Source organism: Eleutherodactylus coqui, chromosome 9, assembly GCF_035609145.1.
Source record: "Eleutherodactylus coqui strain aEleCoq1 chromosome 9, aEleCoq1.hap1, whole genome shotgun sequence".
NCBI lineage: Eukaryota > Metazoa > Chordata > Amphibia > Anura > Eleutherodactylidae > Eleutherodactylus > Eleutherodactylus coqui.
The window spans coordinates 35,917,023-35,939,051 of record NC_089845.1 but is presented as its reverse complement, the minus strand read 5'-3'; the positions used below and the strand labels follow the sequence as shown (position 1 = coordinate 35,939,051).

The window sequence follows — 22,029 nt, the reverse complement described above, 5'->3', positions numbered from 1 at the left end:
GCCCTTGGAGTGCAGGTTGCGGTGTGATAGTTGCTTAGTCCCTTGTTTACAGAATGCATATTAGTACTTCTACACTCACCACACTGGCTGGAAGAAGAAGTGATGCTATGGTAGGTACTATTGGGAGAGATGAAGAGTGGCCGTGGGTCACCAGTGTTGCCTGCCATTGTAACTAGCAGACAGTAGCAATGTAAACTGCAGCGATGCCGTACTGCAGAACTCATATATCATGTTTAGACAGAGGATGGATATCAGTTTAAGTATCGCAATCCTATTTAGTCTGTTTTCATTAGCGTACATCGGTTCCTATATTATGTATTTTTTTGCATCCCCTTTTCGTTGTAGGAAAAGCACCATCCAAATTTAGTTGTACTGAAAAAAAACTATTCTAAAAGATCTCAATACACATACGAAATCAAAACTGCTGCTTTACAAGTAGAACGTCTGCATGGGAGGAAACGTATACTGGACGCAGAGAACAAGAAAGAGGATGGTCCGATGCCAGCGAAAATCCCTAAAATGCCTTCAAGGGTAAGTGGTCCAACCAATGGGTAATCAGTGTCTGGGGCGCAGATAAGTTCTCTACTATATATACTGATGGGAAGAAGTAACTAGCTTGAATTTTCATGAATAAGAACAGTAAACTTCCTTTAACACTTTCCAATTCACTATCTGACGTCTGAAGACATTATGATTTAAGGCTGTACAGCTCCGTCGGGGTTCTCTTACTGTATATTGCCAGTCGGAGCCTATCCAACGTGTCACCTCATGCAGTACTGGCTTTAGCCAGCAGATAGCGCCTTTGTATAACAGCAGAAAAAGAGTAAGCCCCCAAGATACAAATTGGATTGGAAAGGGTTAATTGTAAAAAAAAACACGTGGGAGTGGGGAAGAATAGTTTTTCTTAGGGCTGATATCCGCGACCGTGTTTTCACCGCATATCACGTGTGCGTTGCACAGACCCATGTTACATGGTGAGTGGAGTCAATGAAAGTCAATAGACGTGTAGATACGCAAGAGAAATGTATCACAGTATGCTCTGTTTCTCTGCATACGTATACAGTGTAGCCATATGCAATACATTATGTGTGGGCAACATTTTCGTATGCATCCCCGATCTGAAACGGAGCAGGGAATAAAAATAAATAAATCACAGTGCGCATGTCCGTGTGCGTGTGATTCGCGGGCATGAACAGTGCCATATGCAGTCTCTACCGGTAGTCTGCTGGCAGAGCGTACGGCTGCAAAATGCGTAAATTGTATATGCCCATGGGCATGAGCCCTTATTGAAAATAGTTTTTTAACCCTTTCCAATCCACTGTCTGACGTCTGAAGACATTCTGATTAAAGGCTGTACAGCTCCGATGTCAGAAGACGTCTGGCAGGGTATTCTTACTGTATATTGCCGGTCACTCTTTTGTCAGGGGCCTCTCCAGCATGTCCCATAGCGCAGTACCGGCTCAAGCCAGCAGATGGCGCCATTGTATAATGGCAGAAAGAGAAAGCCTCCTAGGAAACCCTGAATCCAAAATTGGATTGCAAAGGGTTAATGCTCAGTTGTGTCTTGTTCTTTTGACAACCATTATGACCCTACAGATATAACTACCATAACACTAGGGGATTAAGGCTGATTTAGACACAACGATTCTCACTCAAAAATCGCTCTAAGCCGTCTTTTGAGTGATAATCGTTGTGTCTATCTGCACTGACATCCTGCAGTTCTCGTTAGGCCGTCGCTCATCATTGTCTTTCAGCGTGCTGAAACACAACGATGAGCCTTATCAGGAATTCATAGCGGGATACAGCTGATACTATTGTTTCAGCTGTATTCCACCTTGTGAACACAGCTGGGGTATGAAGAACACAACGGTCCAGCTGTGTTCTGCATACCCCACTCGGAGCGCTCAGCTGTACAACTGCTGAGCGCCCCAAGCAGAGAGCAGCTGGATGCAGAAGACAAGCGGCCCCACTTGTCTTCTGCATCCCCCGCTCGGAGGGCAAAGTGATCGCTCAACGTTTGAGTGATCACCTTGCTCTGTAAATGCACACAACGATTATCGCTCAAAAGTCGCTCAAAATACGTCTTTTGAGCGATAATTGTTGTGTCTAAACCAGGCTTTAGTCACTATACAGGATCGCCATCATCTTCACCCAAGATGGTTGGCATCACTCAGTAATTCCACTTGACAACTAGACGTCTTTAGAAATCCGGCAGCTGCATTTCAACTGCACTTGACAGCGGTACACACAATATATCCTGGCCGTCTGGCCTCTTACTATACACAATATACGTCCCTCACTCAATTAGTCTAATGCCATAACACATCACATTGGCATTCTATTCAAAGTCCAGTTACCACAGGTTTTGGCAGCACAGAGGTCTTCTCTCCCACACACTGACTAGGTTTCACCTCTGTCCTACCTTGGAGCCTGTAGCGGACTAGAACTGGTGCTCCTGCTCCTCCGGTACAACTGAATCAGTAGAGGCGCTCCTTCTCTGCCGGAGCATTGTTAGACCTCTTCAGGCCATCTCTGGTAGTCTTTCACCACAATATTTTACAATAGTTTCCCAGGCAGAGCTGGCATACACCGGGCTCAAAGTGGAAGCCACTGCTTCGCCCCCTGTGTAGTGGCTGACGAATCTAACTGCAGATGCAGCTCTCACTGAAATCAATGGGACCCCAGCCAGCAATTACAAGCGCTGCTCCCATTGATTTCAATGAGAGCTGCGCTTGTAATTACGAGTACCGTCCGCTACACAGCGGCTTCTGCTCCGACCCCGGTGTATCCCGGCATTGACGGCTGGCGCTGCCTGGAAAACCCCTTTAATAAGTTGGAAGGATAGAATGTCTTCCCTGTCAGTCTAGGTATAGAAACACTGTCCAGTTTGAAAAATTAACAGGGACCGAAACTATGTGAGACTGAGACCAAGGAGGACGCCGTCTCACTTATTCACCCCTATGGTGCCATCTAGGTTTCCGTCCCTGTGCGGTTTTCAGGACGGCACCAGCTCTGCAATGTTAGTGTGAAAGAAGCCTTATATACTTCTTAGGTATTTTTTATGTAGAAAACCCTTAAAGTTTGTATATTTATTTCTAGGTTACTCCTGAAGAACTTCCTCCATTGAAAGGTGTGTATATTTTTCTCTATTGTGTTATCTGCAAGATATCCCAATAGCTGCATACTCAGAATTGTATAGACCCAGGTCAATGGATAAATACCTACTTGGTGCCAATGCACTCGCCTAGTAAAGCGCATGTCCAAATGAGTCAGTGGGCCTCACCGCGGATTGTGCCCCATAGCTAAACAATACCACCTACTCTGCTCTCCCGGCTCGCTGTATATCCCCCATGACGCTGAGTCTACAGGCTGCAGCTGTCTGTACACAGGACGTCACAAGCTGCTGCAGCCAGTCAGACCTCGGCACTTGAATGCTGAGTTTTTGCGATTGTCTGTGATGTCCCATACACAAGCCTAGTTCATACATGTAACATTCAGGTAGGTTAGATGGTGTGTGATGGTTCAGTGGTGACAGACATAGGCAGTTTATGAAGGGTTGCTGCACAGTTCTCAGCCCAACCAAGAAGGGAAAGAGCCAAGAGCATGAAACTTTTTAATGCTGTTAGGCCGCCTGCAGATGGGCGGAATTTCCGCCCTTACATGCCTGCATAGGATTGCATTACAATACACAATCCTATGCAGACGGCCGCGGTTTGTCTGCGCGAAATCACGCGCAGAAAACAAATCGCGGCATGCTCTAATTCTGTGCCGGGCTCGCAGAGCCCCGCACAGAAACGTCACTGCCCGGCCGCCGGCTCCACTCTGCGCATGCGCTGGCAGTGGGCACATGAAAGAGTCAGAGTGGGTGAGTTCTGCGCTGCTCTCTGCAGGCGCTCAGGTCGGGTCCCGCTGCGAGAAGTCCAACATCCATGGACTTGGCAGCCTTGTGCGAAGGAGAATTGTTCCTAAAAAGAATCAGAGGTATGCCACTCAGGATCCCTACTGATCAGCTGTTCACTGGGTCATTTCCTACACTGAGCTAATTCTGGCAGAAGTAGACAGCTCCTTTCTTACTGTAGTGGCCAGGCTTGGTATTACATGCAAATCTTTCGATCACTTCAATGGGAACTTTCCGTGTAATTCCAAGCCTAACCTCGCCTCGTGTGGCGCAGAGTTTTAGGGCAGCAGAAATGCAGTTCTAAGCTCTCGCTCGCGACCTAAAGGTTGCAGGTTCCATCCCCGCATGGTTCAGGTAGCCGGCTCAGCCTTCCATCCTTCCGAGGTCGGTAAAATGAGTAATTGGCTTGCTGGGGGGTAAAGATGACTGAGGAAGGCAATGGCAAACCACCCAGTAAAAACAGTCTGCCTAGACGATGTCTCGATGGGACGTCACCCTAGGAGTCAGTCATTTCTCGTTGCTTGCACCAGGGGACTTTACCTTTTACCTAGCCACTGCAGTCAGAATAATTTCCTGCAGAAATCAACTCCATAAACAGACACACTGACCCATAGAACAGCTAATCGGTGGGGATCGGTGGGTGGCAGAGCCCTGCTGATATACTGTTGTTGGCCTTTCCTGCGGATAGGCCATCAGTAGTTTGCAACTGAAATATCCCTTTAAGTGTGACTACCCACTAGCGGTTTTTTTTCTGCTGCAAATTTGCTCCTATTTTTTCTTCCAATTGTCAATGGGACTTCCTAATGTTAAAAACGCAAAGTTGCGTTGCGGTTTTAACATTAGGAAGTCCCATTGACAATTGGAAGAAAAAATAAAAGCAAATTTGCAGCAGAAAAAAAAAACGCTAGTGGGTAGTCACACTAAGGCCTCATGTCCACGGGCTAAATATGATTTAAGATCCGCAGCGGATCACCCGCATGCGGATCCGCACCCCATAGGGATGCATTGACCACCCGCGGGTAGATAAATACCCGCGAATGGTCAATAAAAGTGAATTTTAAAAAAATGGAGCATGAAAAAAAATGGACCATGCTCCATTTTCGTGCAGAATAAACTCACCTGCTCCGGATCTTCCCTTCTCCGCGGCTTCATCTGCTCTCCGTCGCGGCCGGATCCTTTTTCTTCGGGCCGGTGCATGCGCGCGGCACGCTACTGACGTGCCCTGCGCATCCGCCGGGCCGAAGAAAGAAGATACGGCCGCGACGAAGAGAAGATGAAGCCGCGGCGAAGGGAAGATCCGGAGCGAGCGAGAGGTGAGTTAATTTTTATTTTCAGCGCTCATGTCCGCGGGGCAGGAGGGACCCGCTACGAATTGTACATCGAGAATCCGGAGCGGGCCTGATTTTCCCCGTGGACATGAGTCCTAAGAGTAGTCTTTCATTTGCCCACAAGTGACAGTAGTATTCTGCATGGATGGTTTTCTGAAGATCTTCTGAAGATAGTCTGTTAATCAAATATCTGTGCTATCTCAAAAAATGGTGGCTATGACGTTTTGCGTCTTGAATTTTTTGGTGCATGAAGATCCAGTTTGCCGGCACTGTGAGGACTGTTTGGTCTCAGGATTGTAGTGGTGTAACAAAGCTTCATCATGGGTCACCAGTTGTTCTAAAGCATGGATTTCTCGAAATGCTTCTAAATCACCTTGGAAGTGCTTACGGTCAGCGCTCAAACATTTTGGCGCTCGCTTGCCTGAAAACTCGTGCATACCTCATTTTTCAGAGTTGACACTTCAGACACGTTCCTCGGATGTCTGCAGAGCCTCGCCTATTGTTCTCAGTGAGCTTCGCCTATCTCCCAATACCATGGCATCAACACAGTCAACAATTTCAGATGTTGGTACTATGCTGGGTTTCCCAGGCCTTCCAGCAGCTTGGGTGGAAATTCACCCCGATGGAAGTTGGCATGCCATGTTTTTTACAGTTGAGTATGATGGGCGCAGGTCGCCCAATGTGTCCATCATGAATCCCCTTTGGTGTTCAGCATGAACAGGAACCTCATGATGCCTCGCAGAACTCTACATTTTTCTCTGCCATGCTTCTCTTAGTAATGTGGAAAAAAAAGAAAAAAATTGTACTGTTATCCTGAGCAGGTTAGCCTATGAAAAAAGCAAACTTTACAGCAATAATGACCACATTTTGCATACATTTCAGGAAGGGGGTCCGGCTGAGAACTACACCCCCCCCCCACTCCCTTCATAATACAGAAAATTAAACTTTTACTAAACAGAAAATTGTAATTACAGTTCATCACTCCTGAGGAGGGTTCAATACGGAAACGTTGCATTACATTCTACTATGAAGTCTCTTTCTCTCCATAGGAGGGTACAATATTTAGATATTACATTCAGCTACATATTTACTACACAATACAAATGGTAACGTAGCAATGAATTCTGCTTAACAATGAACCTTTGATCACCCATCTACCCATACCCTGGGTACTGTAGCTTTTGATCTCACTTAAGAGTCTTTTACAACTGGGGGACACATCTGTCGTTGCACTCGAAACGCAGGAGACCTCTAACTTCTTTCTGCTGTGTTCTCTTATTCTGTAATACACAGGAGCCTCCTCTGTGCGCCGGGCCACACAATTCATGGCCTTACACTCACTCGGCCCCTTTGGCTGCTGGCCCCAAGCTGCTTATGGTACAGCTCACACTGCTCTCTGCTGCTATGGCTGTTCCCCTGTATGGCCACAGGGCCACTTGCATCACTTTTAAATTCTTTTTACTGGCGGCCTCCACCACTTTAAAGGATGGACTTCTTGCTGCGCCAACACTGCACTGTTTTCTATAGAGTGCTCTTTTGTGCTCTTATATGCTGGTGCGTCACCTGTAGGCAACGCTTATTCACTCTTCACTTCCCTACTGTGCGTCACCGCCTGTGTCTCCTTCATGCACCCAGGGTGGCTTTTCTCTCCTCTGGGGCTTAGCGGCTGGGAGCGCAGCAGAGCGGCTTGGCTGCTTGAACTTCTGAGGAGATCTTTCCACACTCTTAGCCATTGTTTGACCACACAAGTTTCTTTAAAGCGGTGTTGGGAAAGATTAGTATTTTGCTTATAAAAAATGGTTGATTTTTGTCTATTTTTGCCCTAACAGGTGCATCACAGCAGGTGTCCTCGGAGTGCAAAAGGTATGCAATATTTACATATTTATACCCCTATATATATTAAATGATCCCTCAACTTGCATGTATGCGATGGCTAACAAAAGTTCAAATTATTTACCTAAAATTTTGTTTTCGTGCTAAAAACTCCCTCCAAAGTGCTGGCTGCTAGAGGTTTCACTTTTTCTTAGTTTGCATTTCATTGCCTGTTATCATGTGAAGTCTGTGTCTATTAACAGAGATTAGAAGACAGATAACAGGAAGTGGAAGAGGTTCATAACTCATTCTTCCCATAGAAGTCTATGGAGGGAATAAAGGGACAGAAGCAGAGACGTGCTGTTGAAGCAAACATTGAACTATTTATTGTTCCACAGCTACTAATTTCACATCTACACTGCTCAGTACTTCTCTAGTGTTCTATATGGTGCTGTTATTTCTGTATGTGTGCTACAGAGAGATAAGGAGCGGAATCTGCTGCTTTCTCCGTCTGCAGTGTATAGAAGATGACAGACACTTATTTTCAAGGCATGTCTTATACTTACTTTGCAGGCTCAGTGCAGGTCCCTCCCATTGCTATATCCGACATGCTGAGCTGTAGTATTGATTAGCCAATGGCTGTGATTGGTTCTTTGACCGCTGCTCAGCCAATCAATGCAGGTCCTCCTGCTGCTGTCCTGAGCTCCGCCGTGCATCCTGCAGTCCTCGTTTGCCCACAGAAGATCACTTCCTGGTTACGGGATTCATAAATCCCGCCTCCAGGAAGAGATGGCTCTGAAATTTAGTGTTGTACAACTCCATGTAGAACTGCTGATACCACAACCCAATCTGATCTCTGTCAATAAGAACTTCATCTGAATCAGATCTGATACGTTATATAGAGGGGGACGTTGAACTTTGATGAACTAAAAGAGCCAGCAAGCTACTGGATTGATTGTCCTGTTCATAGTATTTGTGCTTAACAAAGAAAGTGGACCTACGAGCCTTCATGGCAAATATAGGAGATATTGCCTTCCCCGGCTCAAGCACCTTGTTCTATTCTCATCCAAGGGGCCCGCGATGTAAGTCACTTCCAATTTGGAATATTCAGACGCCTTCTCCTGCTCACATCGGGAAGTGTTTCGCTTAATGAAAGATATGGAGGAGTGCAGACAACGTCTGAGGAAGGCCTTAACCCGTTCCCATCCACTGTCTGATGTAAGCTTGTACAGCTCCAGCATCAGAAGATGTCCGGCAGGGTATTCTTACCGTCTAATGCCAGCAACTCCGCTGTCGGAGCCTCTCTGGCGCATAGACACTGGCTTTTGCCAGCAATTGGCACTGTTGTGTAACAGCAAAAAGAGAAAGCCTTTTAGGAAACCCTGAATCCAAAATTGGATTGGAAAAGGTTAACCCTTTCCAATCCAATTTTGGATTCAGGGTTTCCTAAAAGGCTTTCTCTTTTTGCTGTTATACAACGGTGCCATCTGATGGCTAAAGTTGGTGTGTGCGCCAGAGAGGATCCGACAGCGGAGTGGCTGGCAATAGATGGTAAGAATACCCTGTTGGACGTCCTCTGACATTGGAGCTGTACAAGCTTCAATGAGAATGTAGGAAGACGTCAGACAATGGATTGGAAAGGGTTAAGGGTCTCCCAGAATAGTGCTGTGTTGGCATCAGGACTATTCATTTCCAGGAAGGCAGTGAGTTGGTCAGATATACGATCATGTGGGTCCATACTTTTATTTTAGCATAAATATACAAATTTTTTAAAAAAATAACTGAGACTATAAATAAAAAAAATAAACTTTTTTTTAAAAACTTTTTACCCCCAACAAAATTTTAAAGCGGAAAAAAAAGTCAGTGAAAAAAATGTTAAAAAGAATATCCCTATATGATATGGGAAAAAAATGCAGCGAAAATAGTTTGGTAGCTGAAGAAGAAAAATAGGACTGTAAAATCCCTAAAAAGTGTCTGGTCCTTTTTGAACCTAAACATCCTGGTCATTAAGGGGTTAATGGGCACTATGAAATAATAAATATCCCCTTTATTCCCTGTGTGTGGCTTCTAGTTGCTCCTGGGCCGGTGATTACAAATAAAAGCTGCTCCTCTCCCCCCACCCCCACCCCCGCAGACTCTTGATTCTCTCTCGAGCCGCGGAGTCCTTTGCTCTGCGGTCTATAAAGTTAGCGGTTTGTTACAATTATTTATTCCTTCTTCTTTACAGCGGCAAAGAAAATGTTATTGTAAAGACTGAGGTAAGTAATACATGGAAAGATTGGGAATTTTCTTCTTCCTCTATTATCCTTGAAGGGCTATTATCTTCTCAGCTTTAAAAGCCTTGATGGGAAACCACTGCCATGGCTACCGGCACAGTACGGGGGGCTCCGGCAGCAGCGCGGGGCGCTGTGCTGCTCTGTTTCCATAAGGCCTCTGGAAACGGCTCTGAGCTGAAGCACTCAGCTGTTCCCAACAGGTAGTCGGAAATAGAGGGCCGGGTGTACCCATCTTGGCCATAAAAAGCGGAGTTAGGAACATCCCTGTAAAGTTCTTTGCCTTTAAAGAGAATTTCTTACCTGATGGGCCACTTGTATAAAGATGGCGAACATATACAAACATAGAGAACATAGAAAATATTACATATGGTGTATACCATTTATTGAAAAGTAAGAACCACTTAAGTAAGACTTAGCAAGAACTCCCTTGTAACCACACGACGGCATGTGTGCATGTTATTGCTGTAAGTGTAGTGTCTGGCATTAGACAAGAACGTGAGTTTTTGGGTTGTTTTTTTTTTCTTTGCATTTTTGAGAAATCCATCTTGTTCACAGCCACCAATAGCAGAGCAGTGTTCAACTTTGTATTTTATTCTTCAAAATGAAAGCTGTTCTGTGATTGGTTGCCATTCGACAAGAAAGATTTAAAAAAAAATTTTATGGCAGTTGACATAAATCTGACACATTGACAACACTCTATGCTCTGCAGTTAGTGCTGGTCATGTGATCTGGAAGCTAGAAGAAAATGTTAGAATATACAGTGAGGACAGAACTGGATTCTTCACTGGGGCAGTCACGGATATTGGGTGGGATTTGTCAAATAAAAAAAGAGTGCTGCTTTAATTTTGCAAGCACTATTATAGTCAAAATACTACGGACCACCTGTCCATGAGGGATGTGTGACTGTGTGTTACATATGATGATGTCACCAACGTGTAATCAATCATCAGGGCTCTGAGCTCCGCCCCTGATCACATGCCAGTGACGTCATCACAGGTCCTAAAAGATGCAGAGCTTGACAGCAGCCGTGTGCTTACAGGACGTCATGTGATTAGGATCGGAGCTCAAAGCCCCGGTGACTGATGATATGATGGTGATATCATCACAGGTCCTGTAAGCACACGGCTGCTGTTTGGCTCAGGCGGTTTAGGACCTGTGACCAGCTCCAATCCCTTTCACTATATTATATTAGTAAGTGGCGCATTGCGCCACCAGAAACTGGTACTAGTATTATTTATACAGAGCATTTGTCAGTAGATCTGAATATTCAAAGATAGTTCGTCACAAGTATATCACCTGTTTGTCCAACTGGCTCTGTTTAATCACAGCTTGTAGCCTACACACACAGTCCTTCTGCTTTATAATATTGTCCTGCTGATACTTGTGGCCTGTTGTCCTAGTGGGATACCTTTTCTAAGCCTGAATGAGCATTGTATGTCAGTTTGGCCTCTCTGATATTGCAGTGTATTGTGGATGTCGATACTTAACTTAGAGACAGTCTATTCTGCAGGGCTTATCGGAAGTGATGAGCTTACAGAAGGTGTTCCGTCTCTTTAAATATACTCAGGTGCTGCGGCTAATATTGATCGTGGCATCTAAAAGATCGTGGCATCTAAAGTGGTCTGAATTCTTGTTATCTCTGAACCCAGGTGTTGCAGTAGGGTGTCAGTTGTATATTCCGTAGCTCCTGTGCCCATGCAATCTCTACACCATAATAGTACTGCATTGGGCGGAAAAGTGCCACTTTAAATGCCATACTACCGTGTTTCCCTGAAAATAAGACCCTGTTTTATATTAATTTTTGCCACAAAATAGGCACTAGGTCTTATTTTGGGGAATGTCTTATTATACTTACCTAGCAAGCTCAGTCCAGGTCCCTCCCGCTGCTCTCCACAACTCTGACGTGCTTCCCGCAATCATCGGCCGCTCATACAACATTGCTTCCGGGTTATGGGATTCATAAATCCCACCTCCAGGAACCAATGGCTGTGATGGCTGAGCCGCAGTTGAAGAACCAATCAATGCAGTGCTGGATGAACCATTGCAATATCTGTGATTGGTTTATCCAACACTGCATTGATTGGCTGAGCAGCGGTGGAAGAACCAATCAACAGCCATTGCATTGTAGAGGCAGGGTTTATGAATTGGCTGAGCCATGGCCAATCACAGCCATTGCATTGATTCATACAGCGCTGCATTGATTGACTGAGCAGCAGATGAAGAACCAATCACAGCCATCGCTTTCTGTAGGTGGGATTTATGAATTCCATAACCAGGAAGTGATGTTGTACGAGTGGCTGAGGACTACGGGAACCACGACGGAGCTCGGGAGAGCAGCGGGAGGGACCTGAACCGAGCCTGTTAGGTAAGGTATTCTCTCTCTTTTTTTATTATAATATAATGCAGCTAGGGCTTATTTTCAGCGTAGGGCTTATATTTTAAGTCTCCCTGAAAATTAGGCAAGGGCTTATTTTTGGGGTCGGTCTTATTTTGGGGGGAAATTGGCATTACAGCGCTGTGTGAAAATTGATTAAAGAATGAATATGATTTGTAAATTTTATCTTAAAACTTATAATTATTTCTCCTTTTTTAGAAGACGAATCAGCTAAGCGACTTTACAACAAATAATGAGTTTTTGGATTACTTGGTAAGCTTTTATTCTTGCCACGTCTGCCCAAAGTGATAGGGAATCCATGATCTCCAGCCTTATAGTGAACTGCTGCTAAAGTGGATTAAAATATTTGCCCAGTACTACAGCTATATTGTTTGTGGCATGCCTTCATCCCCTTCACAACCACCATATGTGTAGAACTGGTGGAAAATGAAGTGTTACTGCCAGAATGAATTGGGGGAATTTCATGAAACTTGGTAAATATGCAGAGTCACTCAGAATGAATGACTAGTTGGAATGAATGAGACAAACTTTATTACTGTTTGGTACAAGTATCGGCAAGTAGTGCCCCCCTATGAGCGCCTATACACTCTTGGATCCTTCCGGGCACTGAATCAATTACTGTTCGGATATCTTGTATGTCTCTCAATGCCGGCATGACTTGTGCGGTCAGTTGTTGTCCACTTTGTGGAGGGTGGCCATGTGACGTAATACATCTACTTATTGTGTCCCAGACATGCTGTGTGGAATGAATCTGGGGCTGATCCATGGTCGTGACACCTTGCAAGGCGCGTCTGGTGATGGCTGCAGTATGTGGATGGTCATTATCCTTTCGGAAGACACCGTTTTGGACGGTGGTCATGAAGGGTATGACAACAGGGTGTACGACTGTCTACATTCTGGCGGCAGTCATTGTGCCTTCAATGCCCACCAACTCAGTCCTGGTATCATAACTGATTGCATCCCAAACCATGACTCCGGGGGTTGGACCCGTGTGGCTCTCTAAAATCACCACAGGATGGGCCTTTTCTCCAAAGCACCGAGTGATCTGATTATCACTTTCCCTCAGTCAGAATTGGGACTTGTCACATGTGTCCAGTAGCGTACGGCGGTACACCAGATTAGTTGTTGTGGCAGTGAAATCGGGTTAACAGAACACCCAGCATGGGGGTCCAACCAGCTTCAAGCAATCAGTTTACCAGTATTCATGGGCTGACTCTGACTCCAAGCTCGGATCTGTGCCGCAGTCGCTCATCTATCAGCAACCTCCATCCGTACAATTTGGCGGTCTTTACCTGGTGTTGATCTGTGCCGCGCCGGCGAGTAGTGGAGCCTTCCTATGTCCTCTGAGTAACCGCTCTCTCTACTGACGTTGCACTACAGCCAGGCTTTGGGAGATTTCCCGATATGATGCCCCCATTTCGAACATACCGATTATCCGGCCTCTCTCAAAGGCAGACATTTGGGTGTATGAAGTTCAAATACGATTTGTCGTACCTGGTCACCGACAATCTGTGGACACAAAAAGGACTAACACACGGACTTCATCCAATCATCACCCTTCATATGGAAAGATATTGGTCCAAGTTTCATAAATTAAGTTTATGTAACTCCATATGTTGTAACACTTTCAGTTTCCACCATTGTATCCGTCCAGCCGCCTACTTTGTCTGCAGAGTGTGACTGGCATTTATTGAACCTTCATCCACGCTGCCCAACATGCAGTGTATTCACACATACAAATACGCCATATTGGGCGAAATACGCCAGCATAAGCCCATTTCGGTCATGCAAACATGGGGTGTATTGGTGTGATGTAAGTCCACTCGGCCCGTGTAAGCCTCACCTTAAAGTAAATGATTGGTTTGTAAATCATGATGGTAAACCCTAAAAAGGACCGAGAATAATGGAGCGGGAAGCGTTGGAGTGACGGTCGCTGCAGACCTGAGATGCTCATTCCACTCCTGGCCTTTTATATTTTTTCAGCGAAGCTTTGAAATAAGAAGCGATGGCGATGCCTCATTCATCCAGACTATCACGAAGAACTGCACTAAAGCGCTGATGAAGTATCGGGAGGAGCAGACTAACGCTCAGGTAAGTTAACCCCTTAATGACACGGCCTATTTTGGGCTTAAGAACACAACAATTTATGGCGGATTTTAACCTCTATTTTATAAAAGCCATAACTTTTTTATTTTTCCGTCGACGCGGCCGTATAAGGGCTTGTTTTTTGCGTGGCGAACTGTCGTTTTTATCAGTGCCAATTTTGGGTACATAGACTATATTGTAATACTTTTATTATTTTTTTTTAGGATCGCAAGGAGAAAAAATGCATCAATACTGCCATAGATTGACCAAAATTCTTGTATTTTTTTTTTTTAGGTTTTTCCACTTTTTTGCAATAAAAATTCTGTTTTTGGAAATCTTTTTTTTTTTCTGAATCGCTGCATTCAAAGTCCTATAACTTTTGTATTTTTCTATGGACGGAGCTCTGTGAGGGCTTATTTTTTGCAAGACAAGCTGTAGTTTTATTGTTACCATTTTGGGGTATATATGGCTTTTTATAACTTTTATTGTGTTTTTGGGCAGGCAAAATGCTAAAAATTAGCATTTTGCCTCAGTTTTTTAGCATTTTTTAACGCTTTTTGCCGTGCAGGATAAAAAGCATGTGCACCTTATTGTACGTGTCCCTGCGGACACGAGGATACCAAATATGTGGGATTTTAAAAAAAATTTTATGCTTATATGAGAAAAAGCCCCCAAAAGGTTTTTTTTTTAACATTTTTTATTACATTTTTTTTTTTTTTAACACCATTTGTGCCCCTCTGGGGGACTTGCATCATACCACTGATGACCGCTATGATAAGGCATTGCAGGGCTCATCTCCTGCAATGCCTTATTGCGTATTACAGCGATCACAGACAATGGTAATACAGGACGCCTGTAGGTGGCGTCCTGTTGCCATGGCAACCTGCCGGGCTCTCCGTGATTATATCGCGAGAGCCCGATAACATAACAGAGGGAGCGCGCTCTGTGAAACCTTCCCATGGTTAACAGCGGGAGGCTGGCTATCAGTGACAGCTGGCTCCCGCTGCCGAAGAGTGCGAGATCTCTTATGATCTCGCGCTATCCCTATGATGTAAGGATACGTCCAGTTGCGGGAAGTACCCCGCCTCCAGGATCTTCCCTTACGTCATATGGAGGGAAGGGGTTAACCCACTCAGGACCAGGAGCTCACTCCTTTATGATCAGTATGAAGACTCCTTTACCTTCTCCTCTCCGAAGCCAATATTGTAGCATGTAGTATAACATAGCAGGCTGCTCCTTATCAGTACTCTGCAAGTCCGTCAGCGTGCGGCATCCACACACCCAACACTGATTATATACAAGAGGCCGCTCTCTAAGGGTCTTGATAAATTAGTCATTTATTAAAAATTCAGGGTTAAAATTGTTCAATAAAATTCAAACATGGCAAAAAGGCACAAAAACCAGACTGAAACTACTGCGGGGCCCGCACAGCATATTTATGTTCTACCACACTAAAATGGTGTAGATTATAAATGTATAACATAGCTGAGGTATTCATTCACCAGCAAGCATGTGACCCTGTTAATATTAAGGAGAGGACAAAAATATGGAAACGCCTACAAAATGCATGGGTTTTAATTAGAGGTGAGCGAACGTACTCAGTTCTGGTGTTTTTGGACCTGAGCACCGCTTGCCCTCGGACAAAAAGATTCGGGGTGTGCGCGGGGGGATGCAGATTGGAGGGGGGGGGGGGAGAGAGCTCCCCACTGCTACCCCCCGCTCCACCACGCCGCCCCCCGAATCTTTTCGTCTGAGTAGTCAGTTACTCGGAAAAAGTGGTGCTCGGGTCCAAAAATACCCGAACCGAGTACGTTCGCTCATCTCTAGTTTTAATCCGTCTTCACTGAGAACTTTCCTGCCAAATTTGTGTGTACTTCACCTCTTGCCCTGCTCTGGGTGGTTTCGGGAGCCAGCTGGTAACAGCAGATGAGTGAATCATAGCCCAACTAATGGATCCTTGGTGCTTGGGCAGATGTTCACATCTGTGTCATATTACCCCCACTTAAAATCGGTCTTACTGAAACGTGATTTATAATCCCATGCCATTTAAGGCATGCATTTTGTATGGTGTTTCCATATTTTTGTCCACTCTCTGCATATAATATTTTCCTTTAGCCCACAGATGACATAGTTAACGTATGAATCTTTTGATTACCCATTTATATATATAATGTCCAATGTAGTAGAATACTGCGGTCAATAGTCGAATCTGATCTACTTATAATAAGTCTTTTTGCCTAACTTCGGCTCTTGCCACCTCCGCTGTATAGGACCTGTACCCAGTAATGTGTTAGGGCTCATTCACCCCAACATATTTGAACTGCATATTACGCACACATAATACGTGGTACATCGCAGCATTTCAAATACATTGATTTTCGGATGTCCCACTCACACTACCGATTTTTCATTGCATGTAATAGGAACGCAGCAAGGTGTATTATACGCCTACGGCCCTACTCGCTGTGTACAACGCTGTGTATACACATTACATTAAGAGACAGAGCGGGGAGTTAGGGAAAAAAGAAACTAGTCACACTGCGCATGACATGGTGCGTGAGATGCGCTACAGCGATAAAACCCTGTGTAATAACCCACAGCGTTTTCCGCATACAGCCGTGTGAACGAGCCCTTAGTCCGGAGCCTAGCAGATCGCACATGTGCGGTAAGTATCCAGAGCGGCTGGTATCTGTTCAATTGTAGCAAGTGAATCTCTGGGAGGGCGGGGGTCCTGTTGCTGCAGGTCCGCACTGGGTGGGCCGCACAACACCCGTTCTTACTCCCAGCACTCTAGCAGAATATCAGCAAAGAAAGCTTGTATTCCTCCAATAATATCACATAGTCTAACTTATTTCTGCCGGATGCGTTTCCAGGCTACCCCAGCTACTTCATCAGTGGTCTACAGCCTTCTGCACTCCATGCCCTATAATGACCATGAAAACCTAACATTATGCAGTGCCATAAGTATTCACACCCCGTACTCGGTACGCAGTTGAAGCCCCTTTGGCAGTGATTCCAGCCTCCAGTCTTCTTGGGTGTGATGCCATAATGTTTGCACAGCTGAATTTGGAGATTTTCTTCCATTCTTCTCTGCAGATCCTCTAAAGGTCAAGACTCTGGCTGGGCCACTTGAGGAAATACACAGCGTTGTCCCTAAGCCCCTCCTGTGGTGTTTTGGCTGTGGTCTTAGGGTCATTGTCTTGTTGGGAGGCTACCCTTCTGCCCGGTCAAAGGTCCCTTGCACTTTGGATCGGGTTTTCATTAAAGGGGTTGTCCCGCGCCGAAAGGTTTTTTTTTTTTTTTAACACCCCCCCCCCCCCCCCCCCCCGTTCGGCGCGAGACAACCCCGATGCAGGGGTTAAAAAAAACAAACGGAGAGTGCTTACCTGAATCCCGGCGGTCCGGCGTCTTCATACTTACCTGCTGAAGATGGCCGCCGGGGTCTGCTCCCTCCGTGGACCGCAGCTCTTCTGTGCGGTCCATTGCCGATTCCAGCCTCCTGATTGGCTGGAATCGGCACGTGACGGGGCGGAGCTACACGGAGCTGGCATTCTGCACGAGCGGCTCCATTGAAGAGAGCAGAAGACCCGGACTGCGCAAGCGCGGCTAATTTGGCCATCGGAGGGCGAAAATTAGTCGGCACCATGGAGACGAGGACGCCAGCAACGGAACAGGTAAGTGAAAAACTTTTTATAACTTCTGTATGGCTCATAATTAATACACAATGTACATTACAAAGTGCATTAATATGGCCATACAGAAGTGTATAGACCCACTTGCTGCCGCGGGACAACCCCTTTAAGAATATCTCTGTATTTTGCTTCATTCAGCTTTCCATCAACCCTGACTGGTCTTCCTTCCCCACAGCATGATGCCGCCACCACCAGGCTTCACTGTAGGAAAGGTATTGGGCAGGTGATGAGCGGCGCCCTGGTTTGCATTCACCCTGACCAGTCTCCCCTCCCCACAGCATGATGCCGCCACCACCAGGCTTCACTGTATGGAAGGTATTGGGCAGGTGATGAGCGGCGCCCTGGTTTCCATCCACCCTGACATGTCTCCCCTCCCCACAGCATGATTCCGCCACCACCAGGCTTCACTGTAGGGAAGGTATTGGGCAGGTGATCAGCGGTGCCCTGGTTTCCATCCACCCTGACCAGTCTCCCCTCCCCACAGCATGATTCCGCCACCACCAGGCTTCACTGTAGGGAAGGTATTGGGCAGGTGATGAGTGGGTGCTAGCACAGGTGGTTGGGCGAGCAGAGGAGAGCAGCCTGGAGACTTCTTCCTCTGTTGTTGGTCTGAGTACAGACTGCGAGCAGGAGCTAGATGCAGTACTGACGAGACCAGGGTCAGGGCTAGTCTGGGATTGGAAGGTTATTTCTTGCCGCATGTTGTCGATTTTTTTTCTGTGAAGTAATCTGCCAGCTAGTCGGCACAGAGATCCGCCACCGGGGGCTGCAGTTTAGGGCTGAGGAGGAAGTGAAAAGTGTCAAAGAGCTGTAGATAATACTACGATAATACTTAGTTGGCATTAATACTTTGCAGATAATGCTTTGTTGGCATTGAGGGGTATTACTTTTCGGGTGTGTTCTTTACATCTATTCGAATCACCTTGAAGAATTAACTTTGTTACATTAGCAGTATTTCATTTTCTTTTAGGTTTCTTCCACAATGACAAGCAATGGTGATCCAAAAAACAACCAAAATCCTTCAGGTATTAAGAAAAAATTTCTTGCTTAACTTTTGTATTTGGCTAGTTTACACTTAAGGCCCATTTACGCTGGACAAATGTTGGGCAAACGATGCCCGACACTCATCCCCGCCTATCCTCACTCCCGTGCTGCTGCACAGGACCGAATATTGCTGTATCGGTCATAGAGCAGCCAACAGGGGACGGGGCAGCTGGAGGAGATTTCTCTCCTCGCTTTCCCCCGCCCCTCTCCATTCACTTTACACGGCTGCAGTTCAGCGCTGAACGGCTGCTATTTACACTCATAGTTCAGGATTTTAAACTGCATAAAATCCTGATCGCTCAGTGTAAATAGCATCTGTTCAGTGCTGAACTGCAGCCGTGTAAAGTGAATGGAGAGGGGCGGGGGGAGAGCAAGGAGAGAAATCTCCTGCAGCTGCCCCAGCCCCCTGCTGGCCACTCTGTGAGCAATACTCTCTCCTGTGTGACAGCACTGCAGTGAGTACATGCAGGGGCGAGTGTCAGACATCGTTTGCCTGACACTCGTCCAATGTAAATGGTTCTTAAGTTCATGTTTCATGCTTCCAGTGTAACTTTTTTTTTTTCTATACCTTCAGACAAGGCAAATTTTTCCACAATGAATTCGCCCAAGGAAAGTTCTGCATCTGCACAAATTCCACCCATTTTTCAAAAAAGTTGTGACGCGACAGAAGTATTTTTCAACAGCATCAAAAATATGGACACATCCGAGGTCGTTAATATATTGAACAAAATAGCTGCTACCAACCCTGCTTTCCGAGGTACGCGCACATTGAACTGTTTCCTCATTGGTTGTTTTCCCATTGCCTTATATTACTGCAGTAGGACCTTCCTTTGTGGTCAGGATAGGTTGCTAGAATAAGGGAAAAAAGTGCTATATTGTGTATTTGACAGGAAAGTATATTTCATAGTGAGTAATCTTCCCATAAGCCCAAGTTGCAGTTTTTTCATAAACCACGAAGATAAGTGAAATGCAGCACAAACTGGTGACTTCCATAATTTCAGGACTGTGCTGAACTATTGTACAGCTCTGAACACAGCTCTAGATTTTACTTCTTAGCATATTTTTACCAATGTTTAATATTTTAAATTGTCATTGAAGGCCATAGCTTTGGTTGGTTCATACTCCTCAGCTATGGCCGTATTCGTCATTGAGAATGTGGAACACATAGAAACCAGGACTGTAGTACCAGGCAATGCCTGTTGTCAGCGCTCTCCCCCACTCCCGGCCGGCTGTACTTCTCTGACATCACTACCATTAACATTCCCCTGGCAAGTCTTCACATTGGACGTGCAGGGATTAACCCTGCAAACGAGGACGATGGAACAATACCTCTGCATTCCTGCAGATCAGTGGCTGACCCTTTTCTACAGGTCTTTGTAACAATTATTGGGAATTGTAACCCAAGCCAGAATCCATACACAGAAAGCTCTTTCGGGGGTTTGACCCCCCAATAGTGTGCAGTAGGATTCTGGCTTGGCTAGTGAGAGGCTTATGATGTGGGTTCGGAGGGGTATCTTCACTTTTTAAGGCGAGCACCAAGAAGGTGAGTGACAAGACTTATAAGGCCATGCATGCTCCTCTGGGAAATATATGCAAATAAGGAAGATGGAACAATACCTCTGCAGCACCACCTATTGGATGGCAACATTCCTGCAAGTCAATGCTTGACCCTTTATACAGCTCTTTATAATAATGATTGGGAATTGCAAACCAAGCCAGAATCCATATACACACAGCCGTCTGTAATTGGTATCCATATACTCATTCCCATTCCTCCGCTGCGCACACAAACCCAGCATGCTAATGCACAAGAGGGCCAGTTCTGTCCATTATATGTCCACACTAAGTAGCCCTCTCTAGTTTTCGCACAGCAGGTTTGCGGCTGCATATCCTGGGATCAGTAGTGATTATAATGATATCCGTTATAGATTTGAAATCGGTGTCCTTTAAACTTTTTAACTTATTGCTATAGTTTATGGGGGTAGTTCCAGCTGATAAGAGTCTTTAATCCTTTCCAATCCACTGTCTGACGTCTGAAGACATTATGATTTAAGGCTGTACAGCTCTGGTATTGGAGGATGCCCGTCGGGGTTCTCTTACTGTATATTGCAGGCCTCTCTGCTGTCGGAGCCTATCCAATGTGTCACCTCCTGCAGTACTGGCTTTAGCCAGCAGATAGCGCCGTTGTATAACAGCAGAAAAAGAGTAAGCTCCCTAGGAAAACCAGGATACAAATTGGATTGGAAAGGGTTAATACCAATTTCTATCCAATCCAACCAAAATGAAACCCCAATAATGTGTGCGATAAAAGGTCGATTGAACTGATTAACAGTCAGAAAACTGATCTAACATGCTTAAATATCTGTATCTGACACCATTAGCACTAAAAAGAACTAAAACGCAATAAATGAACTGTAAAAAAGTCAGATTTCAAGGCCTCGTGTGCGCATAGCTCCCAAGTAAAGGCCCATTTAGACACAACGATTATCGCTCAAAAGATGGCGCTCAAGTGACTTTTGAGCGATAATCATTGTGTCATTTACAGCGCAAGATGATCGCTCAAGATGCATAGAAACTAAGGGAGACTATGCAAGCCGGCCCGCAAACAAGGAATTCCCTGTAGCGGGGAGACAAGGGTTACTCTGCAGAAGATAATTACACTGATTCTCATTATGCCTTTTAGCCCTTAAACTATCCGGTCGCAGCACAGACGTAAAACGGTAGTTTAAGGGCTAAAAGGCATAATGACAGTCCGTGTAATTACCTCCTGCCGCGTGGAGAGAGAGAGCGGGGCTAAAGGGATTTCCCAAAGGAATCCCCCATAGCAGAGGAGAGAGAGTGGGTAGGGCTAGAGAGAAGGCAGGGCTAGCGCGGAGAGAGAGCAGGGCTGGAGGGGACTCTCCGAGGAAACCCCACATAGCAAGGAGACAGAGGGGTTGGGGGCACACCTCTATCCCCACCCTCTCTCTGCTATAGGGGATTCCCTGTGGGAGTCCCCTCTAGCCCCGCCCCCTCTATCCCTGATATGGGGATTCCCTCAGGAAGTCCCCACTAGTCCCGTGGGTACTAATTACTGTTTGGGACTTCAGGGCTGCTGCCACGCTCTCTCTCTTGTCCCTGAACTTACAAACATCAGCGCTGTGAATGGGTGATTTTAATGCTAATTAAGCTCAGGACTTGTGCGCACAAAAATCATCCATTCATGTGTTTTTCTGCGCAGTTAGCGGCGGTTTATTTTGACACACTGAAATTGGGCGCTCGTAGGTCTCTGGTGTGAAAGAGTCCTAAGGCTGCGTTCCCACACAGCCAAAAGAAAAACGTTTGCAGCTGAAACTCAGCCCAGCCTTTGCTGCCAAGAGCATCACAATCTTGCAAACATTATTGGCAAGATTGGGTGCCGATTGGATGCCGCGATTAAATAGAGTTTCAGTGGTTTTTACTTTGTGAAAATACAGCCTAACTGGTCTCTCTTGAGAATAACAGATTTAAAAAAAAAACA

General features: G+C 45.6%; 1 protein-coding gene across 1 annotated transcript in view; it reads left to right on the top strand.

Annotated features, from left to right (window-relative positions):
* The window catches only part of LOC136578993 (uncharacterized), a 44,053-nt gene that overhangs the window by 20,309 nt on the left and 1,715 nt on the right, over positions 1 to 22,029 (top strand). Inside the window, exons 7-14 of the mRNA XM_066579231.1 lie at positions 346 to 531; positions 3,100 to 3,130; positions 7,056 to 7,089; positions 9,266 to 9,296; positions 11,908 to 11,961; positions 13,693 to 13,800; positions 18,457 to 18,511; positions 19,105 to 19,287. Of these exons, the coding sequence (XP_066435328.1) occupies positions 346 to 531; positions 3,100 to 3,130; positions 7,056 to 7,089; positions 9,266 to 9,296; positions 11,908 to 11,961; positions 13,693 to 13,800; positions 18,457 to 18,511; positions 19,105 to 19,287 (682 nt within the window). The remainder of the gene's footprint in view (positions 1 to 345; positions 532 to 3,099; positions 3,131 to 7,055; positions 7,090 to 9,265; positions 9,297 to 11,907; positions 11,962 to 13,692; positions 13,801 to 18,456; positions 18,512 to 19,104; positions 19,288 to 22,029) is intronic.